This window comes from Antechinus flavipes, chromosome 5 (assembly GCF_016432865.1).
Source record: "Antechinus flavipes isolate AdamAnt ecotype Samford, QLD, Australia chromosome 5, AdamAnt_v2, whole genome shotgun sequence".
NCBI classification, from domain to species: domain Eukaryota; kingdom Metazoa; phylum Chordata; class Mammalia; order Dasyuromorphia; family Dasyuridae; genus Antechinus; species Antechinus flavipes.
The window spans coordinates 125,230,971-125,256,364 of NC_067402.1; the positions used below are offsets into that span (position 1 = coordinate 125,230,971).

General features: G+C 34.8%; 1 protein-coding gene across 3 annotated transcripts in view; it reads right to left on the reverse strand.

Moving 5' to 3' along the window:
- KCND2 (potassium voltage-gated channel subfamily D member 2) overlaps positions 1-25,176 on the reverse strand; it is a 600,774-nt gene extending 575,598 nt beyond the window's left edge. For 2 of the 3 annotated variants that reach the window (XM_052001502.1, XM_052001500.1), the window contains exons 1-2: positions 25,081-25,176; positions 21,597-23,123 (exon numbers count right to left, since the gene is read on the reverse strand). In XM_052001502.1, the coding sequence (XP_051857462.1) occupies positions 21,597-22,711 (1,115 nt within the window). In that variant the 5' untranslated portion in view covers positions 22,712-23,123; positions 25,081-25,176. Of the gene's footprint in view, positions 1-21,596; positions 23,124-23,673; positions 23,770-25,080 lie in introns of those variants that run through there. The other variant, XM_052001501.1, reaches the window with a different exon arrangement.
- Between the last annotated feature and the right edge of the window lie 218 nt (positions 25,177-25,394).

A 25,394-nucleotide genomic window follows, 5' to 3' on the forward strand; every position in this document is an offset into this window, starting at 1 on the left:
TGTATACTTATAATGCTCACCTTTGGACATAGATAAATATTGAAAAAATGTACCAGCTCTCTTTCATTTAACATGTTGGGAATGATAGGGGTGGAAAATTATCAGAATCAGTCATTCTTTAACATCCTTTTTAGAGGTTTTCTTTTTAAATTTTTGTCATACAAAGACACTCATATGTATATATCTCGAGGGAAAAGTAAATGGCAAACCATTGCAGTATCCTTGCCATAACATTCTACTATCTACTGCCACTGAGTGAAAAATGAAGCAAGACAGATTGAATTTTGTCAAGATAACACAAGTTACAGCAAACACTTTTTTTTCAACAACTCAAAAGGTGACTTTACATGTGAACATCATCCAATGGTCAGTAACAAAACCAGATTAATTACATATTTTGCAGTCAAAGGTAGAGAAGTTCTATATAGTCAATTAAAAAAAAAAAACCTGGATTTGACTATGGTTCACATGTTGAGTTTCCTATTGAACAATTCAGACAAATTGACAAAATTAGGGAAAGTCATCAAATCATATAGAAATAACCTCATTAACATCCTTTATGCATATGAAGTGGAGTTGATGAATTTATTTAAGATATTAGATCCGGGAGAGAGCCTATAGAACTATGGATTAAGGCTCACAGGACAGAAAGTACCAACAATAGTAAAAAGCTGGCTGTCTAATGAGGCTTTACAAATAGTTGAGGAAAGAAAGAAAGCAAAAAGAAAAGGAGAAAGGTAAAGATATGAAGAGAAAAAAGCAAGGAGAGAAAAGATTTTCTTAAATGAACAATGCAAAGAAATAGAAGAATTTCATACAATGAAAAATCACGCTTCAGATATCTCTCCAAGAAAGTTAGGGGCATTAAGGAAATGTTTCATGAACAAAGGGGCATGATAAAAGACAAAAATGGTAGTGAGTTAGAAATAGAAGAAATTAGAAGATGGCAAGAATACAGAAAGGAACCATACAAGAAAGATCTTAACATTACTGATAACCATTATTATGTGGTTACTGATCTACTGCCAGATATCCTGAAGAATGAAGTCAAGCACATTTAAAGAAGCATTACTAAGAATAATGCTATTGGAGATGATATAATACCACTAAAAGACTTAAAATTATAAAATACAGTGCTGTAAAAGTGCTGCACTCAATATACCAACAAATTTGGAAAATTTAACAGTGGTCAGTGGATCAAAAAATCAATTTACATCCCAGTCCTAGAGATGGATAATGCCAAGGAATGTTCAAATTGATGGACAACTGCATTATCTTCACATATCAGCATAAATGTACTTAAGATTCTGCAAGCTTGGCTTTGTCAGTATTTGACTTGAGATAACTCTGTTGGCATAAGTCCATCAATAATGTTGCATGTTTACTGCAATTAAAGTAGATGGGGTAATCTGTAAATATTTTAACAAATAAAATTCATCAACAAAACTTTTTTTTTAAAAATAAGTAATGGGACTATCATGTATCATATTTCTGTTTTGGGGCAAAGATTTCATGAACAAATCTGTAAAATTCTTCTTAAAATCAAAATATATACTATCTAGGGAATTCAGGTGATCAAACAGTCCTATAGTTTTGTTATATAAAGAAATTTGTTCACTTTGTTATTTCTTTTTATCAAACTCACAGAGGCTCTTAACTGTTCCCACCTACTGCTTAAGACTCTTTTTTTCTTTCCATTTGTCAGAAACTTGCTTTAACTTTGTGGGTCTGTTTACAGAATCCATTTCTTTAAAAATGAAGGCATTTCTCCATTTTCATAATTATAATAAGATGTTTTTAATGCCTTAGGCTGTAATTTACCTAAGTCTGAATATTTACACTTATGCAAAATAATTAGATGTCCTTATACTATCCTTTCATCTAACTCTTCTTGAATGAATTGAAATCATTTTTCATGTGTAGATTATTCTGGATAGAAAAGATAGAAGCAAAATTGAAGATTCATTGTTTTGCTGTCTCAGTTCCTATGTTATACTCTCATAACTGTCATTCTTATTTTTTCACCTTTCCTCGTTAATCAAATGTCATCTATTGTGATACTACTCAAATTTTGAAATAAAATCTATACCAACATATATCAATTATATATGAGAGTTAGCTTTATATGAGTGCTAGCTCCTCCATTTCACTTTATATAAAATGTTTCTTTTGAATGATGTATATTCTTTTATCCCTGAATTTTTGTCATTAGATCTACTTGCACCAAAAAATGAAGACACTCATGAAGTTATAATTCATGAAGTCATGAAAAGTTTCCCTACCTTCCCTACTTTGTCCAATTCAAGGTCTTCTTACTTTCCCATTTTCATAAATCCATAGAAATTTTCTAAATTTATTTACACCCATATCAGCCTTTTGAGATAGGTATTCATTTTGGATAGAAACAATTTGAGTGACAGCCACAAATATTACCACAGGTCAAAGTTGCTTTACAAAAGAAATGTTTCTTTGCTAAAATGTAATATGACAAATCTCAAATTGCAAGTGCATTATAAACCATTGTCTAAGTGAAACTCATGAAAAGAGAGGTTTCTTTTAAATGTCTATGCTATTCATTTGCATTTAAAAGCAAAAATACTACTTACAACTGTTTTCAACTATAGAATTATAGATTCTCCCCACAATCTGCTTCCTGACATCATCATTCACATGAAAAACCTAGTTCAAAGGATGCCAAATATCTTTCCTCTTAAAATCATGACTTACATTGATATTTCTTTAGGTTTGCAAAGTGCCTTGCAGATGTTGTGCCATTGAGCCTCATGACAATTTTGGAAAGTGACTGCTTTTATTATAATCCTCATTTTACAGATAAAAAACTGAGACTTAGAGAAGCAACTTCCAGAGGGTCAGATAACTTCTGAGTCAGGATTTGAATTCAAGTGATCCTAAATTAATATCTAGTGCCTTGCCATGCCATCTTACTATAGTTGCACGCCCACACCTCCTAATTTCTGAGTGTGATAGAATTTTTGACCAACTCCTTTATCCTTTTATTTCTGTGATGCTATTCTTATCTGGTTTTCTTCCTCCCTTTTTGGCTGCATCTTTTTTTTTTTTTTCCCCTTTGCACAAAGGTCCCTCCAAAGCTCTATTGTGAGTCCTTTTCTCTTTTCTCTTTTTGTGATCTCATCATCTCCTAAAGGTTTAAGTTCCTTCTTGTTAATGTCTCCCAAATATTTAAATCCAGCCCTAATCAAGCTACTGAATTTCACAGTTGTATCACAAATTCTCAACTAGAAATAGCCACCTGCACATACCATAGACATCTGGAGCTCATCATTTCTAAAAATGAAGCTCATTATATCCCCCTACTCTACAACATAACTATTTTTTTTTCCTTACAAATTTGAGTGAGTTTGAGAGCACCACTATCCTTATATTTACTCAAGTTTGCCATTGTATATTTGTCTTGATTATTTCTTTGCTCATCTGTCCATATGTCATAGTCACTAAGTTTTAGTAATTTTCCCTCTGCTGTCTACATCTGTGGGGTTTGTACCTCATGTCACTTGGCTACCCTCCTAATTTAGGCCTTTCTGACCTAGCCTATTCACATGGACTCCTAATTGCTTGCCCTGCTTCTTAATTCTTCTAACTCCAGAAAAATTTACTGAAATCTTTCAATATAATCTTTCTAAAGAACAATGCAGTATGTCATTCCCTTCATCTAAATTCTCCAGTGGAACTCTTTTGCAAAATATAAACTCCTTAATGTGACATTTAAGGTCATTCATGATTCCATACTAATCTTTCTTTCTAGATACATCTTTCAGTATCATAATATCTCTTTCACTCATTGTACATCTTATTCAAACTGTGCTATTTGTTTCCAGAATGTGAATATTTTTCCTGCCCCCATGACTTATCCCAGGCCATTCTCAATGCCTGTGGGACATTTCTCTATTTCTTAGACCTTTTAGAATCCTTCATTGTTCCTATGTTATCTTATTTTGCTACAATGGAAGAAATATTTGCTTTGAATTTTGAGGACCTGATTATACTTTCTGTTACTGATGCTAACTATCTCTGGGGGTTTGAACAAAGTAGCTAAAATATTCTGGGGTCAATTTTAATTAAATGGCTTCTGAAGTTTCATTAACTTACAAATCTATTTAGAAGTTTTCCACATCCCATTGACTGTTAATGTTCTATAGCTCTTCTTCCTCAATTATCTTTTATCTACTTGTCTAGATAAATGGTTGATCTAGTCCCTGTCCCTTTACTAAATTTCTTAAGAGCAGATGCCATTTTCAGTATTTTTGCTCATATTTTCTATGTAACATAGTTTTTGAATTGTAATAGGACAAAGCAATTCAAGATTTGAATTGAAAGTATTAGTCATACTTTTCCTATGTTGAAAAAAACCCAAAAGATAAACATAGTTTTCTCTCATTATTAAAAAAAAATCCTAAAATACATTTTCATTCTTACAGCAATAAATAATAAGCATTTCCTTCTGATATATAGATTACATTTGCCCTAATTTTTTCATGCTACAATATAAAGAATGCTGAATATGTAAACATCAGACTATAGTTCTGATATTTGCTACATGTATGAATTATGCTACCCCATCCACATCTTGAATACATGAGGCTGTATTAGTTCAAACTAGCAATCTCAAATAGGAATGAATTCTTGCCCCACAAATTAGAATCATTTATGTTCCCTTGTTTGGGAATATTTTATTTTATTAGAAAATGTTTAGTTAAATATTTCACAATTTCAGTATAATCTGTTCAAGTTTCAGTATCCCCCATCAACTCTTTACAATTGTAATTTTCAGAGCCCTGGACTGCGTTGTTTGAGGAAGTTTCTTCACTGGGAGTTCCATAAAGAAATGAAGTCATGGATCGGGTGTACTCATACATAATGTGGGACCAGCTTCTGAGGATTTGAAGACTAGATCAAAACTGTCCCTGACATCATGGAATTTTTATTTCATTCAGAGGGGACACAAATAAACATAACTATTACAAGTGATTTATTTTACTCCTTAATATTACTTAGAATATAGTGGTTCAATATTATAGTGAATTCTCATAACAAAGCTGTCAACAATTTAATAGGAAAAATTTCTATGAAGCCTTTTGTATATTAGATATACTAACAGAAATCCCACTAATTCAGGATTCCTTGGACATATTTATCACACAGACCCCCATCTTCTTGCTCTCACTTCCTGAGAAAAAAGACGATTAGTAAGTGTAAAAGAAAGGTGATGAAGACAATTATCACCTAATTGAAGTTTTAACTCTGTAAACCTCTAAAAAAAAGAACTGAAAGAACATAGGAAAGCTTTGTAAAAAAAGTGGGCAGCTTTTCAAAACATTTTGGGTCAAAAACAGGGATTCCTAAACATTTCCCTATAGATAGAGATCCCAAAAATGTGTCTTTGGAGAACAGAGAGTCTAGACTTCATAGGAAGAAAGAAAAAAAAAGAAAAAGAAAGAAAAGCAAGAAAGAAAGAAAAAAGAAAAGGAAGAAAAGCATGTAAGAAAGAAAAAGAAAAGCAAGAAAGAGAGAGAGCAAGCAAGAAAGAAATAAAAGAAAGAAGGAAGGAGGGAGGGGCGGAGGGAAGAAGGAAAGGAGAAAGGGAAGGAGGGAGAGAGGAAAGAAGGAAGGAAGGAAGGAAGGAAGGAAGGAAGGAAGGAAAGAAGGATGGAAGAAAGGAAGGAAAGAAGGAAGGAAGGAAGGAAGGAAGGAAGGAAGGAAGGAAGGAAGGAAGGAAGGAAGGAAAAAAAAGAATTGTCACTACAACATCTCAGGCATCTGTAAATTCTCAGAAGCTAGGAACAAAGGCTATGTCAAGGAGTGAGGAGACAGCTAAAAGGAAGATGAGTCTGTGAAGACATTTCTTTACTTAATCAGCACTTAGGTTAAAAATAATATATTTCCACACTCACAGCTAACTTTTCCTGCTTTTACTGAAAAGCCTTTTCATCTTTTAGGTGGTTGTCTTCTCTGGAGAATATCCTTTGAGGTTCAGATAATCTAATTTAGATCACTATGATTTGGTTTTCGACTCTTTCCATAAAAATATTAAACTCATTTTCTGAAATTGGTTTGCATTTTACTTATCACTACTTTCAGACCATGCCAACAATGAATAAAGTGCCCTCTATTTGCATTAGACAGCGATTTTTATAGCTCTTTGTTTAAGCTGCCATCCACTTTTTTCTCTACTATAAAATAGAAAAATTGCTATAGCATCCATTGTTCACATTGATTCTAATTCACTGGACTTTTAAAGCTTAAAGAGAATATGTCAACTTTGGGAAACCAGGAAAGAGATCAGCATGTGTAGTCCCCAAGTTAATTATGCTATTTGAAACCAACTGTTTTATTATTATTTTTTTTTACTTTAAACATGCCTATCTACAAAGAGTTTGAAAAACTATCACTTTATTTTATGTAATAAGAAATTTCTGAAATTGAAGGCACTTTTGATATTTCTGTCTTAGAGCTTAATCCACAATAATGTACTCTTTTCTGAACCTTAAATGAGATACTTGAAATGAGTACATTTTTATTCCAGCAATGTGGAATAATTTAGGAAATACCAAGAGATGGGTTTCTATTGAATATGTGAGAGCTTATTTGGCTGTACACATTTAGAAAACTCAAGTAACTTATTTTTAAAAATTGTATAAGCAATTTTCAAATACCATCAAAAATGGTATCTTGTCCTTGGATTTCATGAGAAAATTAAATGAAAATGAATTGTTCTGAAGTGTGGAAAGTCAAAAACATATGTTTTCTCTTCTCCTTGGGTTGGAGAACAGTAAATTTTGAACTTTGCTGCATGCATAGACAGTTTTCATTGTCAATCTTATATTATTAAAAAAAAACAAAAAACAAAAAACAAAAAAAAACACACAACTGATTCATGCTTTTTCAGGAATTCTTCTCTGTTGGAAAAACTATTGAGAAATAAAGTAATAATTACCAACTTTGAACTAACCATTGACTCCTTTCACTTCCTCATCTACACATAAGCTACAGGGAGCCAGATTTCAGCTCAATATAAGAAAAAAATCCATAAAATTAGAAGCATAAAATAGATTGCCTCACATGGTAGTGAGTATACTACCACTGGAAACCTTAAACTAGAGGTTAGATATTCTAAGATTCATACGAGTTGAGGTGAAAACAGATGGCCTTCCAACTCTTAGATTATATTTTAGTAGTTCACATCTAATCAGTTTGCCAAGTTCTGTCCCTGAAATCTCTCTTTAGATTTTATCTCTCATATCAAAAGTAACTTACACTAGGTTTATTGCCCTTCATCTGCATTTCTGGAATAGTTTAATTCAAATATTTCCCCTCTTCCAGTCCTCACTCTTTGAAACATCTTTCAAATATCAGCGAAACATGAACAAAGGTATATTTCCATTTCTTTATATGTGGTTCTTCCTGAAACTCAATTTAAATGCAACTTAAAACAAAATATTTTTGAGATGACCTTTGATCTTATCACTCTAGGGCTATTTTGAATATCCATGGCTTTATTTAGAATCAGGGATATATTGTCCATGTAGCTCTCCAAAGAGCACCCTGTCATTAAATGAAGATTTGGTATTTAAAAAGGTGTTCTGTGAAAAATGGGATGTTTCCCATTTTTACATATTATGAGTGATTTAGGATTTTCTTGCTTAGGAAGTTAGAGATAAAGTTACCTGAAATACATAAAAGGAAATTTGTATAAAGTCAAAAACTAGTAAATATTAAAGAGGGATTTAAACCAGGGTTTCCTAAATCTAAGCATAAACACTATTCATTACAACACTCTGCCTTTTTTCTTTTTCTCACTTATAAAATGGAGATAAAAATACTTGAGCTAATTACCATAAAAATCTAGTGTGAGACTAACATTTTCCAAACTTGAAACTCCCACCTTAAATAAATACTAATACTCTAATAAATTAAGGCAAACTGAGATTAGATGGCTTGCTAGGGTCACACAGCTAATGAGTAACTGAGGCAGGATTTAAACTCAATTCTTTCCTGTTTTCAGGCTCATTAATATGTACATATGTATAGACACATTTGATAAAGATTAAACAGAATTTATACCATACTAGCTGATGTTAGGTCATATAATCCATATTTGATACACTGATGGACAGATGTTATTTGTTACAAATTTGTGAAATCCAAACAGAGTTCCATTTATTAATAAGTATCATTGGTCTCTAATCAAGGCAAAATTTACTAGCTAAGCAGTTATGCATGATGTTAGCTTGAAATATAAATGAAAATTTAATTTATTAATTTGTTAATTGTTCTTGCCTGCTTCTGACACTGTGGATATTAGTCTTTAGTTATGACAAGCCTTAATATCTATGACACAAAATAAAGCATTCAAAAAAGCTCCACATATTTTGAAAAATTATTTCCTGTGACTATGTTCTTATTGAGTATAATGAAATATTTTTTGAGGGATGGGTTTTGAAGTTATGACTTATTTGTGCAGCAAATTCCTAAAACTGAAAGGTCCCCTGTAAATACAAGTTTGAAACTATAATTTTTATAGTAATAGAGAACTACTTGGAGTGATTTGCTTGTGATCACAAAGTCATTAAATTTCAAGGTCAAAACTTGAATCCAAGTTTCTGTGACTTCATCGCCAGACATGTATTATACCATGTTATCTTTCATAATGATAAGTCACTGTAGTAAATTTTGGTCATTATGATATCAATTTAAAATTTTGATATGAAATATTTTACATACTTTATTTTTGTAGTGAAATATTTATCACAGCATTCTGTATTCAGCTCAAAATATAAAAAAAAATTCTTTTTCTAAAACCTGAAAACAAATAACATTTAGAGCTTATAGGAACTTCAAACTCCTCTAGTCCAAGTCCTACATTTTACAAATGGGAAAACAGACCCAGAGATATTACATGATTTGTCCCAAGCCACACAAGTAATCTCAAAAGTGAAATTTGAACTCAGATCTTCCAGCTTCCAAGTAAGTACAGCTTTCTAACTACTGAGCATAGTATCACTTATATTAGCAGCCTAAAGCTATGTTAATTTCACAAAAGTTAATGTTAGAATTGACATCTCTAACTGAGAAAACCTACATATGAAATAAATACTTCTACTGAGGCATCTCCCAAGTGGTTCCATAGCCCCTGATTATTCCATCTATGATACAGTTATTCCATCTATAATACAGAATTCATTTTCCACTTGAATTAGTTTCATTTTAGGCAATTTCCAAAAGCAAAAATCTAATTTAATCATGTTTCATTGTAAAACAGAAAACTCCTTTTTATTTTATTATTTAATTTAGCAATTGCCCCCAATACATTTGCAGGCATGAGTAATAACCTCACCCTCCCCAAATCAGTGGATTTATGCATGTCACAAGTATACAATTAAGGTTAATTTTGTCTCAGAGAAATGGAATGGAATTTGGAAATATCATTTTATGCCACTGACGATGGATATGGAAATTTAGAAGAAGTTCATCCTCTTCGTGTGCAGGAGAGAGAGTTTCATAGACAAGATATTAAATAAGGATCAGTGATCATTCACACTCTAACTCATGATAGCCATCAACTGTTACCTAGCCTCCTTTCCAATACTGTCAATTTTATAGTCACAATAGTGGCTGTGGAAAAGTCTTAAACTAAGCTTTTCTTCTAGATTACATCTTATATACTCTCTTTTTTATTTTGTGGTAATACAATTTTGATACTTTTTCATTTTTGAATTATTTGTGAACATTAAACTAAAAGGATTTGAATACAGTTCCTACAATGATCAAGGCAGTCTGGTCAATTAATAGATACCTGCTTTGATTCCAGAAAGAGCTGTCTGCAAATTTTGCCTCTGACAAATACAAGCTATGTGAACTTAAACAAATCCAAACTTCTCAGGATTTAGGGCAACTCTCTAAGATTGTAAATTGCCAAAAAAAATGTGTCAGTGTGCACTGGCAGATAACAATAAAATCATAGATCTTTCTATCTTAGAAGGATGGACTCTGTCCCTTCCCTCCAAGGAAATAGTTAAGCCCTTGAGGCTCATTAACAGTTCTAGTAATGAGGTCAACAGGTAATGGGTTTTGGTTTTTTTGGTCATAGAAGCTCAAGAAGACCATCTAAAATCAATCTATCTCTCTCTCTCTCTCTCTCTCTCTCTCTCTCTCTCTCTCTCCCTCTCCCTCCTTCTCTCTCTCTCTCTCTCTTCTTCCCTCCCTTCCTCCCTCCCTCCTTCTCTCCTTCTCTCTCTCTCTCTCTCTCTCTCTCTCTCTCTCTCTCCTCCTTCCTCTCTCTTTTCTCTCCCTCCTCCTCTCCCTCCCCCCTCTCTCTCTCTCACTCTCACTCTCTCTCTTCCCATTTCTCTCCCTTCCTCTGACTGGCTAGCTGGCTGTATTGGCACCAAAATTGTGAGGAAATAAAGTTTTCATATGGTAGCACAACATGGCGTTAACTACCAAACTTAGGAATGTGATTTTATCTAAAGTTTGGGCACTCTTTGGTCTTTGGTACATCTACTGTACTGCTCAATAGATGGCCTGTCTTCAGGAAATCTAGGAGAAAGAGGGGAGAGAATAGTTACCAATCAGAGCCAATGAAGCAAATGACACTTTATCTAAGGGTCCCACTATAAAGGCTGATATTTAGGGCACAAATCCCTTTCCCACTAGTGGGTCCTGTATTCTAGCCTTATCCACAGTCTCCCACAAGCCATAGTGTCTCAAATGCTTTCTCTTCTAGCAGGCCTTTACATATAATTGGAATCTCCTCTCTGGTACCTTCACCCAGTAGTTTTGTCTTAGATGAAAACATTTTTATTGCTCTACTATCAATATATACTCTAAATGATTACCTAAAAGGGTTCTGTGCATTGTAAACAGTTCTAAAAGAAACAAAAATTCTCAATATTCATACAAAAAGGTTCAAAATTAGTAATATTTAGAAATATGAGCTACATTGAGATATGACCTCAGACCTGTCAAATTAGCTAATGGAGATAGGAGGAAAAATTCAACATTTGTGGGATAGCAGGAAATCAATAGACATGAATTTACTATTGGGCAAATCAAGAATTTTCCCCATTTTGGAAAACAATCTAAGTACATGCATAACAAGTTACATAATAATCCATGGCCTTTGACCCAATCCTAAATCCTTGGATTTATACACCAAAGATATCAACATGAAAAGATTTTTAAGTACAAAAATGGTCATAGCAACATTCTTTATAATAACACACAAAAAAAAAGAAACAAGAGAGGGAAGGAAGGAAAGGAACTAGAAAGAAAGAAAGGAAGCTTAGAAGGGAGTATAAACTTTTTTTTACATGGACTATGAGCCAGACATTGTGATACGTTTCTTTAACAAATATTATCTCTACAAACATTTTATTTGATCTTCACAACAACCCTGTATGAGTTAAGTACTACTATTATGCCCATTTGAGATTGAGAAAAATATAAATTGACTTCCCCAAGATCACAAAGCTCGTAATTAAGATGACACTAAGATTTAACCTTTATCCACCTGTGCCACCATCTGCTTCTTTGGAAGAGAGAAAGGACTAGAAAGAACAAAAGCAAGAGTGAGACAGCAAGAGTGATGGAAAGAGATAGAGAAATAAAAACAGAGCACTTCGATAAAACTTGGAGAATGTCCATATACATTGCATATATAAATATAACCGGATGCTAATGTACCATTTGGAATATCTGGTATATAAATTGTTCAAAGAAATATGGGATGAACTATATGAAGTGATGCAAATGACAAATATAATAAAATATTAAAATGTTCAATGATGTCAAGTTTGCAAATGAAAAGGACATTAAATAATAATTAAATCTGGATGAAAATCTTTGGACAATAATGGTGCCCTCACTGTAGATCTTCAAGCAGAGCATGTTGCAGGAGGGATTCTGATTCAGGTATTGGTGGAAATAAATGATCCTTACTATCCTTTTTGACTCTGAGATGAGTTGAGTATTAGCATATAAAATACTCCCCTCTTCTTTTTTTTTTTGAAGAAATGGAAAATCACTATGTGTGTTTTATATGTGATCAATGGCAATCACTCTTATAAGTTGTTTTACTTAATCATTTTCAGCATTTGTACATTATATATGCGTACATTGTATGTTTGTACATTATAGAAGAGAATGATTGCTCCCAGTCAACCAGTGAATCAGACAAGTAAAATTTATTAAGCACTTACTGTGTACCAAGCATTATGTTAAGGACCACGAATATGAAGAAGGGAAAAATATACAGTCCCTGTCTTGAAGAGGTATATATTTTAATGGAGAAAGTAACTATGTACATGAAAAACAAATAGAGGGTTCATGAGGTCATCTCAGTGGAAAAACAGAAGGTGGGAGAGAAAGCAAAGTTCTATAGAAAGTGAACTTTTAAATGATTTTTGAAAGTAGACAGGAGGTAGAGGTGAGGTGGAGAGGGGGTATTCTGGAATCAAGAAGGCCGATATTTCTGGATTAAAGAGTACATAAAGGGAAATGAATTGTAAAAAAAAGAAAAAAAAAGGTAGACACAATTTTGGGAGTAAAGTTGTGAATGATTGTAAATGGCAAGCAACATATACTTGCTTCTAGAGGTAATAGTTTACCATTCTAATTTCTTGAAAAGGAGGAGGTGCAATCATTTGCCCAGGCATATACTAAGGGGAATTCCTTTGGGAGGAGGAGGAGGAAAAATTTTTAGTCAGAGAGGCACAATAAGCTGTACAAGAGTGATCAGAGTCAGAACCAGCATGATGGCTACATGACTAGAGAGTTGGGAATGTATACAAAAAATGTTATGAACATAGAAAAGATATGACCTAGCAGTCATATCCAGGATTGGAAATGGGAAATGAATGTGAAAGAGGAATTGATAATAACACTGAAGGATCAATCTGAATGACTAAGAGATAGCAGTGTCCTCAATAGAAGAGAGCTTAAAAAGGGAGTATTTTAGGGGAAAAGATAATTCTCTTTTCATCTTGTTGAGTTTGAGAAGTCTACAGGACTATAAATGAACTAGGGATTTAGTTCATTTTCAGAGACAAAAGTCTAAGGCAACATATCCCATATTGATTCACCCCCAAGGAGGGCAGCTAAGGACCTCTTGTACTCGTTAATGGTCCCACATAAAGTTTACTTTTTTCCTGGCCAAATTATTCCTTTCATGCTTAATGGAACAAAAGTACTTCAAAGTTCATTATCATAGCCAACCTCCCTGCAGAGGCAAAATGACCATTTTGGGGAATTGAGATACTAAATTTTCATAATATATTTTTAATACTTGTCTCATATACATCTGTTATCGCTGATGTAAATATCTTTCTTTAATCATCATCAAGATTATTGACATATAAGGCACTGACAGAGAATTCAACTATGTATTGATTTTTATGCAGCACATGCCAAAACCTCACTTTAGATAACTGATACTTGAATGAGACATTGTAATGGACATGTTTACTCTTCATTTCTCTGGATTCTCTAAAACATCCATTCTTGTACTAAGTCAGATTATCAGCAAGATGTTTATCTAAACCAAAATATCTTATTCCCCTGTCTGGAATGTCTTTACATAGTTCAGATAGAGTTATATTATATCCCTAGGTTTTATAGAGGGATGAATTAAAAAATTAAGAATTTTTTTTAAAAAGAAAAGAAAATTAAGATGTTTATTTGTCTATCTATTTCTGTCTTTAGATCTATCTTTCTCTCCCTGTGTCTCTGTCTCTCTCTATGTGTGTCTCTGTCTGTCTGTCTGTCTCTCTTTGCAAAATAATAATTAATGAGTAGAAAAAATAATAGTGCAATTTGATATAGAGGACCTGGTTTAAAATCCAAGCTTTGCCATCTGTTCAGCATTATTAATGCAAAGTTACTTCCCTGGACCTCAGTTTTTTCACTTGTAAAGTTGAGGGATTAAAGTAAAAGTCCATTAAGAATTCTTCCATTTATAAATTTATAGTGCTATTCAATGTCACTTCTAATAAGAATCATGCAATAAATATATTTTATTATTCAGATTCAGGCAAAAGATTATTGCCCCAAAAGAATTGGTATTTTTCATTTTTCAAACTGAGAATTGTTTCATTCCATATTTCCCTTTGTGCCTAAATTAGCATGAAATTCAAAGATTAAATTTAAGCTTCAATTGCATTGAATCAACCAATGCTTATTTCAAATATATCCATTTTTTACATATTTTCCTTGTATTATAGTTATTTCAACTATGTGTTGTAACTTTACATGCTGCCTCAAAGAAGATCTAGATAAAAAGAGTCTCTGAACAATCTTACTCAAAGATAGCTTATCAATTTATCGTACAAAGAATTTCTATGTAATTTATTATTATTCTCACACTGAGCTGCAATAGCAAGTAAATTACTCAAAAAGTAAATACACATATGGGCTGACTTTTCTTTCACCACTTCAAAGTAACTATTATTTGAAAAATTTACTGCTAATTTTCAGGAAGAAAATAAAGTAGGATAACAAATCTGAAAATATGTATCACATTCTCCAAATTCCAAAAATGGGATTAATTTCTTATTTTCTTATTAGTGTTCTCTGTGACATTGTCCAGTCTTCCTTTTCTTTTTCCACATAAGGTGACACTGTCTTTAACAAATTAAGGCAAACAAAACGATGAGAAAAAATGTCACTGAGGGAAGGGAACAAGTAATACATTATAAAATCATGTACTATTTAAACCTAGGTCCAATCCCACTCCAATTGTCAGCATATTAGACAATTGTCTCTTACCCTTTTTAGTATATTTTTATATCAGACAGTTCAATAAGGAACATTATGTTTAGCTGTCTGATATTACATCTTTCTCATTTTTTGAACAACTGATAATGGTAAGGGACAACTTATATTGTGGATATCCTTATCAATTCCAGAAAATTAGCAATGAAGGAGGCCAATACACCAAATGAATCAATAATCCACACTGATTGAGAGACAGTCAAAGCAGAGTTATACATAATACACTTTTATTATTCCCTAGTTATACAAGAATAATTTTGGGGAGGGCACTTGGAAATAAAACTCTAAATTACTTGGGACAGAATAAGTATCAGATAGTGGACCCCAAGGTAAAAACAACAACAACAACAACAACAACAACAACAACAACAACAATAACACAATGAAAACAAACAAAAACAAAGTAAATGAATGTGATAATCTATATCCTCATTTTCCTGACAATATTTTAGATGTTTTATTATAAAATATTTAATGCCTTAAACTCTACAGAGTAAAGAGGATTACAAAATCTAAAAAAAAAGGAAAAAAAAAAACTTTAAAAAGTGCTTTACCTTGCACTATTCTTTAGCTATAGATGCTATTTAACATCTCTGTATATCTCAGTTGGATAGACTATCTCTTAAATCACTTCAATCACTCAAAGTCTATCATTTTATGATTCTAGCTAGTAACTAATGATAATATTGAGTGCTTACCAACCTGTAATAGAATCTTTCAAACTCATTTGGTTTGATCAACAAGTTGGACACATTGTACGGTAATCTTAACAGTGATGTTCTTTCAGGTCTTTTCAAATAAAGGGCAAGAACCAATTCATTTATCAAAGATATGAGAAAACTGAAAGAAAAACTTAGTATCAATTTCGACTTCATTTCCCTATCTCTCAACTTAGTCATATATATGTATATATGACTAACACATGCATACCCATAGGATCTAAAAGTCAGCTGATAGGATTAGAAACAAATATAAACTTCAGACAATTTTTTTTATTCTGCTTTATGCTTATATGTTCAATAAAGAACTTATCAAGCATACAGTATAAAGTACTTCCTCCTGCCCTATATCTCTGTAATTGATCTAGGAATACAAATATAAGTTCTAGATGCTACATGAACTGAATGAAAATTAAAAAAAAACATTTCTCATATAATCTCTATTTCAACTCATTATTGTTTATAACTTGAAATATGCTACACCCCAGTGGCAATGAAAATAACAGAAAATTTCACATTTATTGCAACATACTTTTTATATTTCTTTTATAACTTAAGGAGCACTAAAATATTTTATAAATCTGTTATCATAAGCCATTCTCAAAATAGCATTTTATAAGAATGTGGTCTTTTGTCAGGGAATTGGCCACTTGCAAATCTGCTTGAGATGAACACTATCAATATTTTTGAAGCATGGGGGAAATATTTTCATCCATTCTCAGTAATAGTTTGGCAAATCAAAAGTCTCTGGACAAATGGTTTTAAGCAATAGATATATACATACACACACATATATACACAATAGTCCAAAGCTGTAGAATCTGCTGGGACAGGCATTAATAAATAAAACTTATTTAGTAGAGTTATTCATCCTTTTGACAATCTATACATCCTTTTGTGTTTATGTTAAATTCTTTTTCATATTATGTCATTTTAAACAATTGATGTTCTTGATAAACTATCCTTTGGTACAGTTAAAAGTTGTCTTGCTCTTTTGTTTTTCAGAATATTATTTCACAAAACATTTTAAAATGGAAATGATATATCAATAATTCGTATGCCTTTTCAAAAACAGATAAACCAAAACAATGAAATGACTAAAAAGGAAAAAAAATTCATGTATAATTTCTGAGGAAGCTCAGTGTATATTTTATCTTTTTTGTTGAGTGTCCCCAACTTTTTAGTAATCAAAACTATAACTTTTTCTTTATTTAATTGGAATTTTATCAAAGTTGAGATCCGAAGCTTTGACTTGGAACATGAAACATTACAATGCCTTTTTTTGAAGGGTATGGATAGAACAGAATCTAAATCTGTGATTTCACTGGTGTATTAAAAATCCCATTATCAATTATATATAAAAATTCTGCAACCTATAGTCTTAGATAAATTCCTGAATACCTGAATTTATTCAACTTACATAGATCTATGTCTCTATATGTTAGAAATGGGACTTCAGTTTGTTTTCCTGAGTCTAAAGTCCTCTCTAGCCATCAAAGAACACTGACTTCTGAGGTGCAAACTATTCTTTTTTAATTAGGAAGAAGTACAAACCAGAGGAGCAAAATTTCTCAAGAATATTACTATGATCTATTCATATTTCATTTATTTTTATTCTCCAACTTCCTTTTAAGTTTTTTTTTCTTGTAGATATGCTTTGAATGCATACATACAGCTCCCTTTCTACTCATGAAAAGTAGCACAGGGGAATAGGCAGAGCAAATACATTAATAGTTGGGTCATCCTTGGTAGTTCAGAAGAATGTTACTAACTCTAGTATGCCATAACAATAAATTTAATCTGTGTTTTTAAAAATGATTTAATTGCACAGTAATCATAAAGAAATAAAAAAAATAACATAACTGTTATTCCAAGATAATAACTCTCTAAATTACTAAGGGAGTTACTCAATAACATTGCAGTTCTAAAGCTCTGAGAGTGAGGTACCCTAAGAAAACAGATTTGAGACCCTGTGAAATTCACACTCATTTGCTAATTATTTTTTATTAATACACACTACATTTCAAATTACTCATTGAACTTGGCTACAATAACAATATATACAAAGTCCAATTAGTTTCATTCAGCTTAAGAACTTCATTTGGTATATGAATGGGAATTTGAATAGAGAGAACTGTTATGAATACTTTGTACTCTGTATTTTATGACTACACACCTACACACACACACACACACACACATATATACATATCAGATTCCTATTCTCCTCTTTACAGAACAATAATCATTAGGGAAATAGGGTGAAGATGAAAGAAAGTTTTGTCATAATCTTGTCGCATGGCATATATACATATATATGTATGTATGTGTATATGTGTGTATATATGTGTATATATATATATATATATATATATGCCTAGATATGTATAACACATATTCATTTACTTATTAGATTTATCCCTCACCCCCCAAAAAAGTAAGAGGTTACCAAAGCAACCCAACTTAATTTACCCAATAGTTACCCAATTTAAATAGGAAATCCTGCTTTGCTTCTATAAATTGCTTCAAACTTATTTAAAATTTAAATAAACTCAATACCAAAATTGTTTAGTAGTTATTTCCAAGTTTGAGAAGTATTTCTTAATAATGAATATAAGAACTTTAATAATAATACTGTATTATACCCATCCCTGAAAAAATTATACCCACATGATATTGGCCTAAATCTACTTTCCTAATGTATAAGATATCAGAGCAATTGATAATTTTAAGGTAGATAAACTCATCTTAAGATGGAACCATTTATAACTGCACATAAAACAGCAACAAATGGTTAGATAAACAATTATCTAGGTGACACTGGATGATAGTGCCAAAACCTAATGACTGGGCTTTTAGAAGTTCACCTCCCGTGGTTAATGTTCTTACTGGTTGGAAGTTCCAATAACCACTGATTTAGATTCCATTATCACTGCTTCTATTATCATTAGTGATGTATATTAGCACTATTAAAAATAATAGCCACTGTAAAATAGTTCAGCAAATGTAATGGAAAGTTTTTTGATTTCCTACCAAACAGAGCTTGCCATTAACTCCTGGCATCACATATTTTCTCCAGAAAGTTTAAGTTTAGCATCAATCTTAGGAATACTATTAAATTTAAAAGTCCAGACAAATAATAATGCTATTATTTATGCTAGATTATGCTAGCTAGGATAATGCTAGATTATGACCTTTTATTACATTTTATATTTGCTAAGCAACATTGATTCATTGCACAAAGATAAGCTCTACATGATATGTGCATACATATCCTTTCAGTTATCTCTAAAATAGAGTTTAAAAGTAAGACATACTAACAACATAATTTGTTGAACAAAGATGATTGAATTTATAGTCATTGATTTGAAACTTCTAATTTTAGTTTTGAAATAAATACATTTTTACAATATGTTTTTATATAATATATTTATACTCTCCAATGAACTACCCATTCATTCTGAACTACAGATATTTTAACAAAATTTTAATAATCTAAGAATGGAGGCAAATATGTATATGTATGCATATATATATATATATACATATACATATATATATGTATATATATACAGTATATCATCTGTTATTATTTACTTCAATTTCCTGAAAAAAAATTTTCCCCTAATTCTAAGATATCAGCAGAACTGATATCTTAAAAGTAGAATCTAGTTTACATTCAATTTCTCAGAAAAGATGCATTTGGTTCCTCTAAAGCTCCTACATATGGAATACTTGAAATAAAACCCACTGTAGAGATTTTATTCATACATTATGATTCAGATTCCCAAACCTTTCAAAATGTAAATAGATTGATTCTATATCTGCATTTCATTTATATAATAAAATGTCAGTAGTTTTAAAATTATTTTTCCCAGAAAAGACAAAAGATTTTACCATCACCTAATCAACAGATGAAAGTTATCACCAAGAAATGAACAGCCAGAACTACTGAACTCATTTCCTGTCTACAATGTAACATTTAAATCGCTTCTCTGAATCTAGCCTCTGGTCTCATTAGGATAGCAATCTTTGTCTTCAACCTATGGAATCACATTACTGAAGATTCACTGACATCTCATGGACAACAGTTCTATTTAGAAATAATTCCATGTATTTCCTATATTTCATTTCTTCTTAACATGAAAATCTGTATGAAACGGACGTCTCTGTTCATTTAGTGTGAATCTGCCACTTTTTATTTCCAACTAAAAGTCACTGGTTTGCTTGTTACCCAATAATTCTCTCCCACAAATAAATCCAATATGATAGGGGAGGAGGGAGTGAGAATCTTTTCATAAGGACTGAGCACCCAGAGTAAATGAGTTATTCAACAGTCAAAATACAGATTTTTACAAACACCTTAAAAAAAAACACAGATGAAATAGAAATAGAATATATATTTCCCTGATAAAAATAAGCCAATTCCCACAGTTTTTACATAAGGCACAAATAGATTATCAGCAAAAAGAGAAGAGGAAAATGATAAATAACTACTAACATTACTCTTAATCATTCATAATTTAGAAATAATGCTTTAGTCTATAAGATGTGTTGCATCAATTAGCCATATGAAAAAAAAATTAGCACTCTAGTTTGACAGGACAATACTTATGAAACTGAGTAGACATTAACTAAATCATCATCTGTATTCCTTAAAGAAGTCGATTAAATTACCCATCTACATAGAACTTCAAAAACATCCTGAAGAACAACCTTTCTTTTTTTTCCTTTCTATAACCATCACCAAACCTTTACTCACTGACATCATATGCAATGAAAGTATAAAACTGCAGAAAGGGAAGTAACATTCTTCCATTGACTCAGCTAAGAACTTGTAAAAGTAAAAGAGTGAAAATCTAAAAAGGCTTAAAATGTATCTATATTTTTCTCCAGTCAGAATACTTTATTAACTATTTGGTTAATTTTCTTATTTGAATCTTAAGCACAGTAAGAATTTCTATTTCAATATATTAACTTCTTTAAAAAAATGTCATTTTGTGTTTGTTTCCTTCTTTTGGAAGCATGAACCACATGTATACCACAATTAAGGAAATATATAAAGATTTTAGAGGGCAAACATTCCTACACTTTACTCTTCTACTTTTATTTACAACCAAGGCAAACTAATATATTGCATGATGAAACCTAGAGAACTGAGAGATTAACAACAAACTAGAAGGCAAGTATGTGTATACATACACACATATACACAATTTTAACTTCCTCAAAAGTTTGTTCTCTTCAAATTGGTTTGATTTAGACAATTTCAAAGTTAATAATCATCTAAGTATATGGCCATGTACATGTACATGTACACATATGTCTGAAAATAACAGGTAAGTGCTAAATGAATTATTTTTATAGATGGATGAAATTTCTATGCATTTCTTAAATCTTTTGTGATAAAAAGAACTTTAAAATAGGATTTACTACACAATAAAAGTGACATAAATAATACTATTCAATAAATATAAATATATATTTCATTTCAATGCATGATGCCTTATAATATAGATCACAGGACTTGGGCAAAGGTGATTCTTAATTTTATTTCTTCAGCATCCTGATATTAATTATATGATTTTTTGAAAGTATGATGCTAACTTTTTATTTGGTTTCATATATATGCATATATATGTATGTACATATATGTATAATAATTTTTAGAAAATAGGAATAGACTCATTAAATCAAGTCTAAAATTATTGTCTTCTACCCATATGTCTGGGAACATGAATTTGTATTTCCAAAGCTCAGTTGGATATTTTATATAGAGTTTTTAGTATAGGGAATGACTATTTACATTTGGGAATTCACTTTTGTCACTAGAAGTTTGGGCATTAGCATTCACCTATTAAAATGTACCAAACCTTATCATCATAGATACTTTCTAAAGAAATCAAGCAGAGACAACTTCCCCCCCCAAAACAAAACAAAACAAAAACCTCACAAATTTTTTTCTTCAATCATCACATAGAGGTACTCAGAAATACTACTTTCTTTGGTTTATAACCATAATCCCTTGTGGCCACCCTTCAATGGCATTCCATTCCCCATCATGGCACCTACCCTAGTGTTGTCATGGTGACAATGGTATACCAGAAAGCAGCAGGAATACTGGTGAATTTGCTGGCTGAAGACCCCTTCTCTGCATAGAACATGACAGTAGCAAAGATGATGATAGCCATGGTGAGAGAGAAGAGCAGGAACCCCAATTCTGAAGCACAACTCTTGAGTGTGTAGCCCAGGATTCGAAGGCCCTGAGAGTGGCGGGAAAACTTAAAGATCCGGAAGACTCGAAAAACCCTCAAAGTGACAAAGGCCCCACTAACATCCTCATTGTCGGTCATCACTAAACCAATGTAGTAAGGCAGGATGGCCACCACATCTATAATGCTCATGACACTACGAACAAAACGGTAGCGGCTTGGGGCCGCAGCCAAGCGCAACAGGTACTCAACAGTGAATATCATCACACAGGCTGTGTCCAGGCAGAAGAAGGCTACAGCATAACGCTCACCACATGGCAGCTCCTTGATGTGACCAGGACTAGAGCCACATGGAACTGTCTCCACAACATTGGCAATGACTGAGACAGCAATAAAGAACCCAGTAACATAGTAGAATACCAGGGCCATGGTACTAGTATGGGGGTTCTCAAAGGCCCTCCAGACCCTCTGCCGGGCAGTCATTGAAGGCAGAGCACTCTCCCCTGTATTTTCATTATCTGCATCATCCTGTAGTCTTTCAGCATTCTCCCGCCTACGGTCCTTATATTCCTCATAACAACAGTCACCAATAATCTCTGGGATGAGGCCAAAGAAGGCCAGTTCTTCATCATAGGCAGAGATGCACTCCTGTCTTGGATAATGGAGTTTGCCAGTGCGATAGAAGTTCAGAATATGGCGGAAGATATCAGGATCACGGTCAAAGAAATACTGCTGGGTCTCAGGATGGTAGAAGAAGTCCCTCTCTGAGCTGCCCAACAGTGTGTCTGGGTAGCGCTCCAGGGTATCCTGCCATGTCTGGAACTGAGTGCCACTCACATTCAGGACAATGAGAGCATCTTGAGTCCTCTTCCTCTCTTGCCTTGGGGGTGCTGGCATGGGTCCTGTGGCCACAGGCATCCAGCCTATGGCTGCTGCCCGAGCAAAGGGCAGCCATGCTGCCACCCCTGCAGCCATGGTTCTTTTTCGGGAGGTTCCGGGAGAAGGTAGGGAGGCCTTTTATACGTGGCTACAAAATTAACTACAAGTTGCCCTTCTCTTCCCAAGAAATACTACTGATTAAGAACGTGGTACAGATGAATACTGCAACTTCAAAAGTAGAGATGTTGCTGAAGACACAATTCTGAGAGAGGCAGCCAGGTACACAGAAGCCAGGTACTCAGAAATTTAAAATAGTGGTAATAAATATAGCAATTCACAAGCCTCCGTGAAATGAATCTACCCAAGCTCTCACCTGCAGCTGGTACCACCCTCCCACACACAGGCAGATATACACACAGGTGACTTCAGATGCAGCCCTTTCTTCTCTAAGCAGGTGTCTCTGATTTTCTCCCACACACGGTCCAGATGTTGGGGAGAGGGCTTACGCCTAGGAGGTGAGGGGGATAACTGTCAGTCACCTGTTTTTCTTCACCAGAGGAGAGGGGCTAACTGCCGCCTCGCCGCCCCCCCCCCCTCCTCCAAACCCTGTTCTTTCTCCCCTTTCCTCCAGCAGTCTGTCCAAAAGGCGACCTGTTGTTGGAGCTCTCGAGATGCAATCACAGTAGTAGGTAGACCCTCTGTTCTCCTCTTTTTGGAAACTGGGTACCCTGCCCTCTACCTGCCGTGAAATGATGGGGAGTGAACAGAAGGGCTGACTCCAAATCGTCCCTTCCCGCAGAGCCTACCCACACACAGTGAAGGGGAGAAGAAAAAAACAAAATAATAACCTCCCCCCCCCAAAAAAAAAAAAAACACTACAAAAAAACAAACAAATAAAAAAAAAATCCGTTTGCACAAGCCTCCCTTCACTCTCTTTGCAAGTTTAGCTCCAGTGCAATTTAACATTTACAGACCCCAAGCAGGTTCCTCTTTGGCAGCGGTGACAGCAGCGGCAGCATCTGCCGCCCACAAGAACGTGCTTCGCCTGCGGTACATACCTGAGAAAGTCCAGGCGCGGAGCTGAGTTGCATAGAGACTTTATTCTTTTATCCGTGCATCCAGAATGAGAGGGCAAAGCGAGAAGCCGACTCAGCTCCTCTGGGGAAGAAGCCGCCGAAAAGCTCCAGTCGCTTGGTGCTCGTCCCCTTCCCCCATGCCTCCTTGCCTGCCTGCCTGCCTGTCTTTTCCCTTCCACGCTTCAGGAGCCCACGGGCATCAGGAGGCGGGGTGGGGGGGGGAGGTGAAAGGGAGGGGGTTGGAAGAGCAGAGAGGGTTGGCTGGAAGGGGACCCGGCAGGAGCAACAAGTTCAAAAGGTGGGAGGTGGGGGGAGGGAAATCGCCCCTGCCAACTTAATGCACCTCCTGCTCGTGCAGGAGCCCAGGATCCTGCAGCTTGAAAGCTGCCGGAGTCAGGAGAGAGTGGCCGCCGCAGCAGCCGCCTCCGAGGTGCTGCCCATCCCGGTGGGTGGCTCTGGGCTGGTGCTGGCAGTCTGTGCGCTGGCTCGGGAAGAGGCGCTCGGGAGCAGGAGGAGGGCGCGGGAGGGCTTCTCTCTCCTTCCCCTCCAGTGGGTGGTCCCGCATCTCCCCGAGCTCCCGGGGCTGCGCGGCTGGCTGTGCCAATAAAGAAAAAAAGAAACGCGAAATAAATAAATAAATCAAGAAACAAGCAACCCCCTGGCACCGCAGGTTATTAAAGGTTCCTTGTTTTTCCCTCCCCCCACCTTCGACCTTTCTCCTCCCTCCCTCCCCCACCCCCCTCGCATCTTGTTTCTCTCCTCCCTACCCACCTACCCACTGCCACCCCCCGGCTCAAAATGTCACCGAGCAAAAGCAGCCAGGTGGATCTTCTGTGGGAAAGGACAGAGATCTAAAAGCGGAACAAAGGGAATCCTCACGTTCTAGGTTGCGGCGGTTTGGTTTTAGTGTCAGTGGCGGCGGCGGTGGTGGCAGTAGTGGTGGTGGTGTTGGTGATGGTGGTGGTGGAGAAAAGAGACTGTGTGTGTGTGTGTGTGTGTGTGTGTGTGTGTGTGTGTGTGTGTGTGTTCTTCCTTCCTAGGTCCCTGTCCTAGACGACCGTGGGAAATAGATATACACATTAAGAACCACACACACGCACAACCCTCTACCCCCACCCCTTCATCCCCCCCATTCCAAAAAAAAAAAAACCAAAAAAAAAAAAAAAACAAAATAATAACCTCCCCCCCCCAAAAAAAAAAAAAACACTACAAAAAAACAAACAAATAAAAAAAAAATCCGTTTGCACAAGCCTCCCTTCACTCTCTTTGCAAGTTTAGCTCCAGTGCAATTTAACATTTACAGACCCCAAGCAGGTTCCTCTTTGGCAGCGGTGACAGCAGCGGCAGCATCTGCCGCCCACAAGAACGTGCTTCGCCTGCGGTACATACCTGAGAAAGTCCAGGCGCGGAGCTGAGTTGCATAGAGACTTTATTCTTTTATCCGTGCATCCAGAATGAGAGGGCAAAGCGAGAAGCCGACTCAGCTCCTCTGGGGAAGAAGCCGCCGAAAAGCTCCAGTCGCTTGGTGCTCGTCCCCTTCCCCCATGCCTCCTTGCCTGCCTGCCTGCCTGTCTTTTCCCTTCCACGCTTCAGGAGCCCACGGGCATCAGGAGGCGGGGTGGGGGGGGGGGAGGTGAAAGGGAGGGGGTTGGAAGAGCAGAGAGGGTTGGCTGGAAGGGGACCCGGCAGGAGCAACAAGTTCA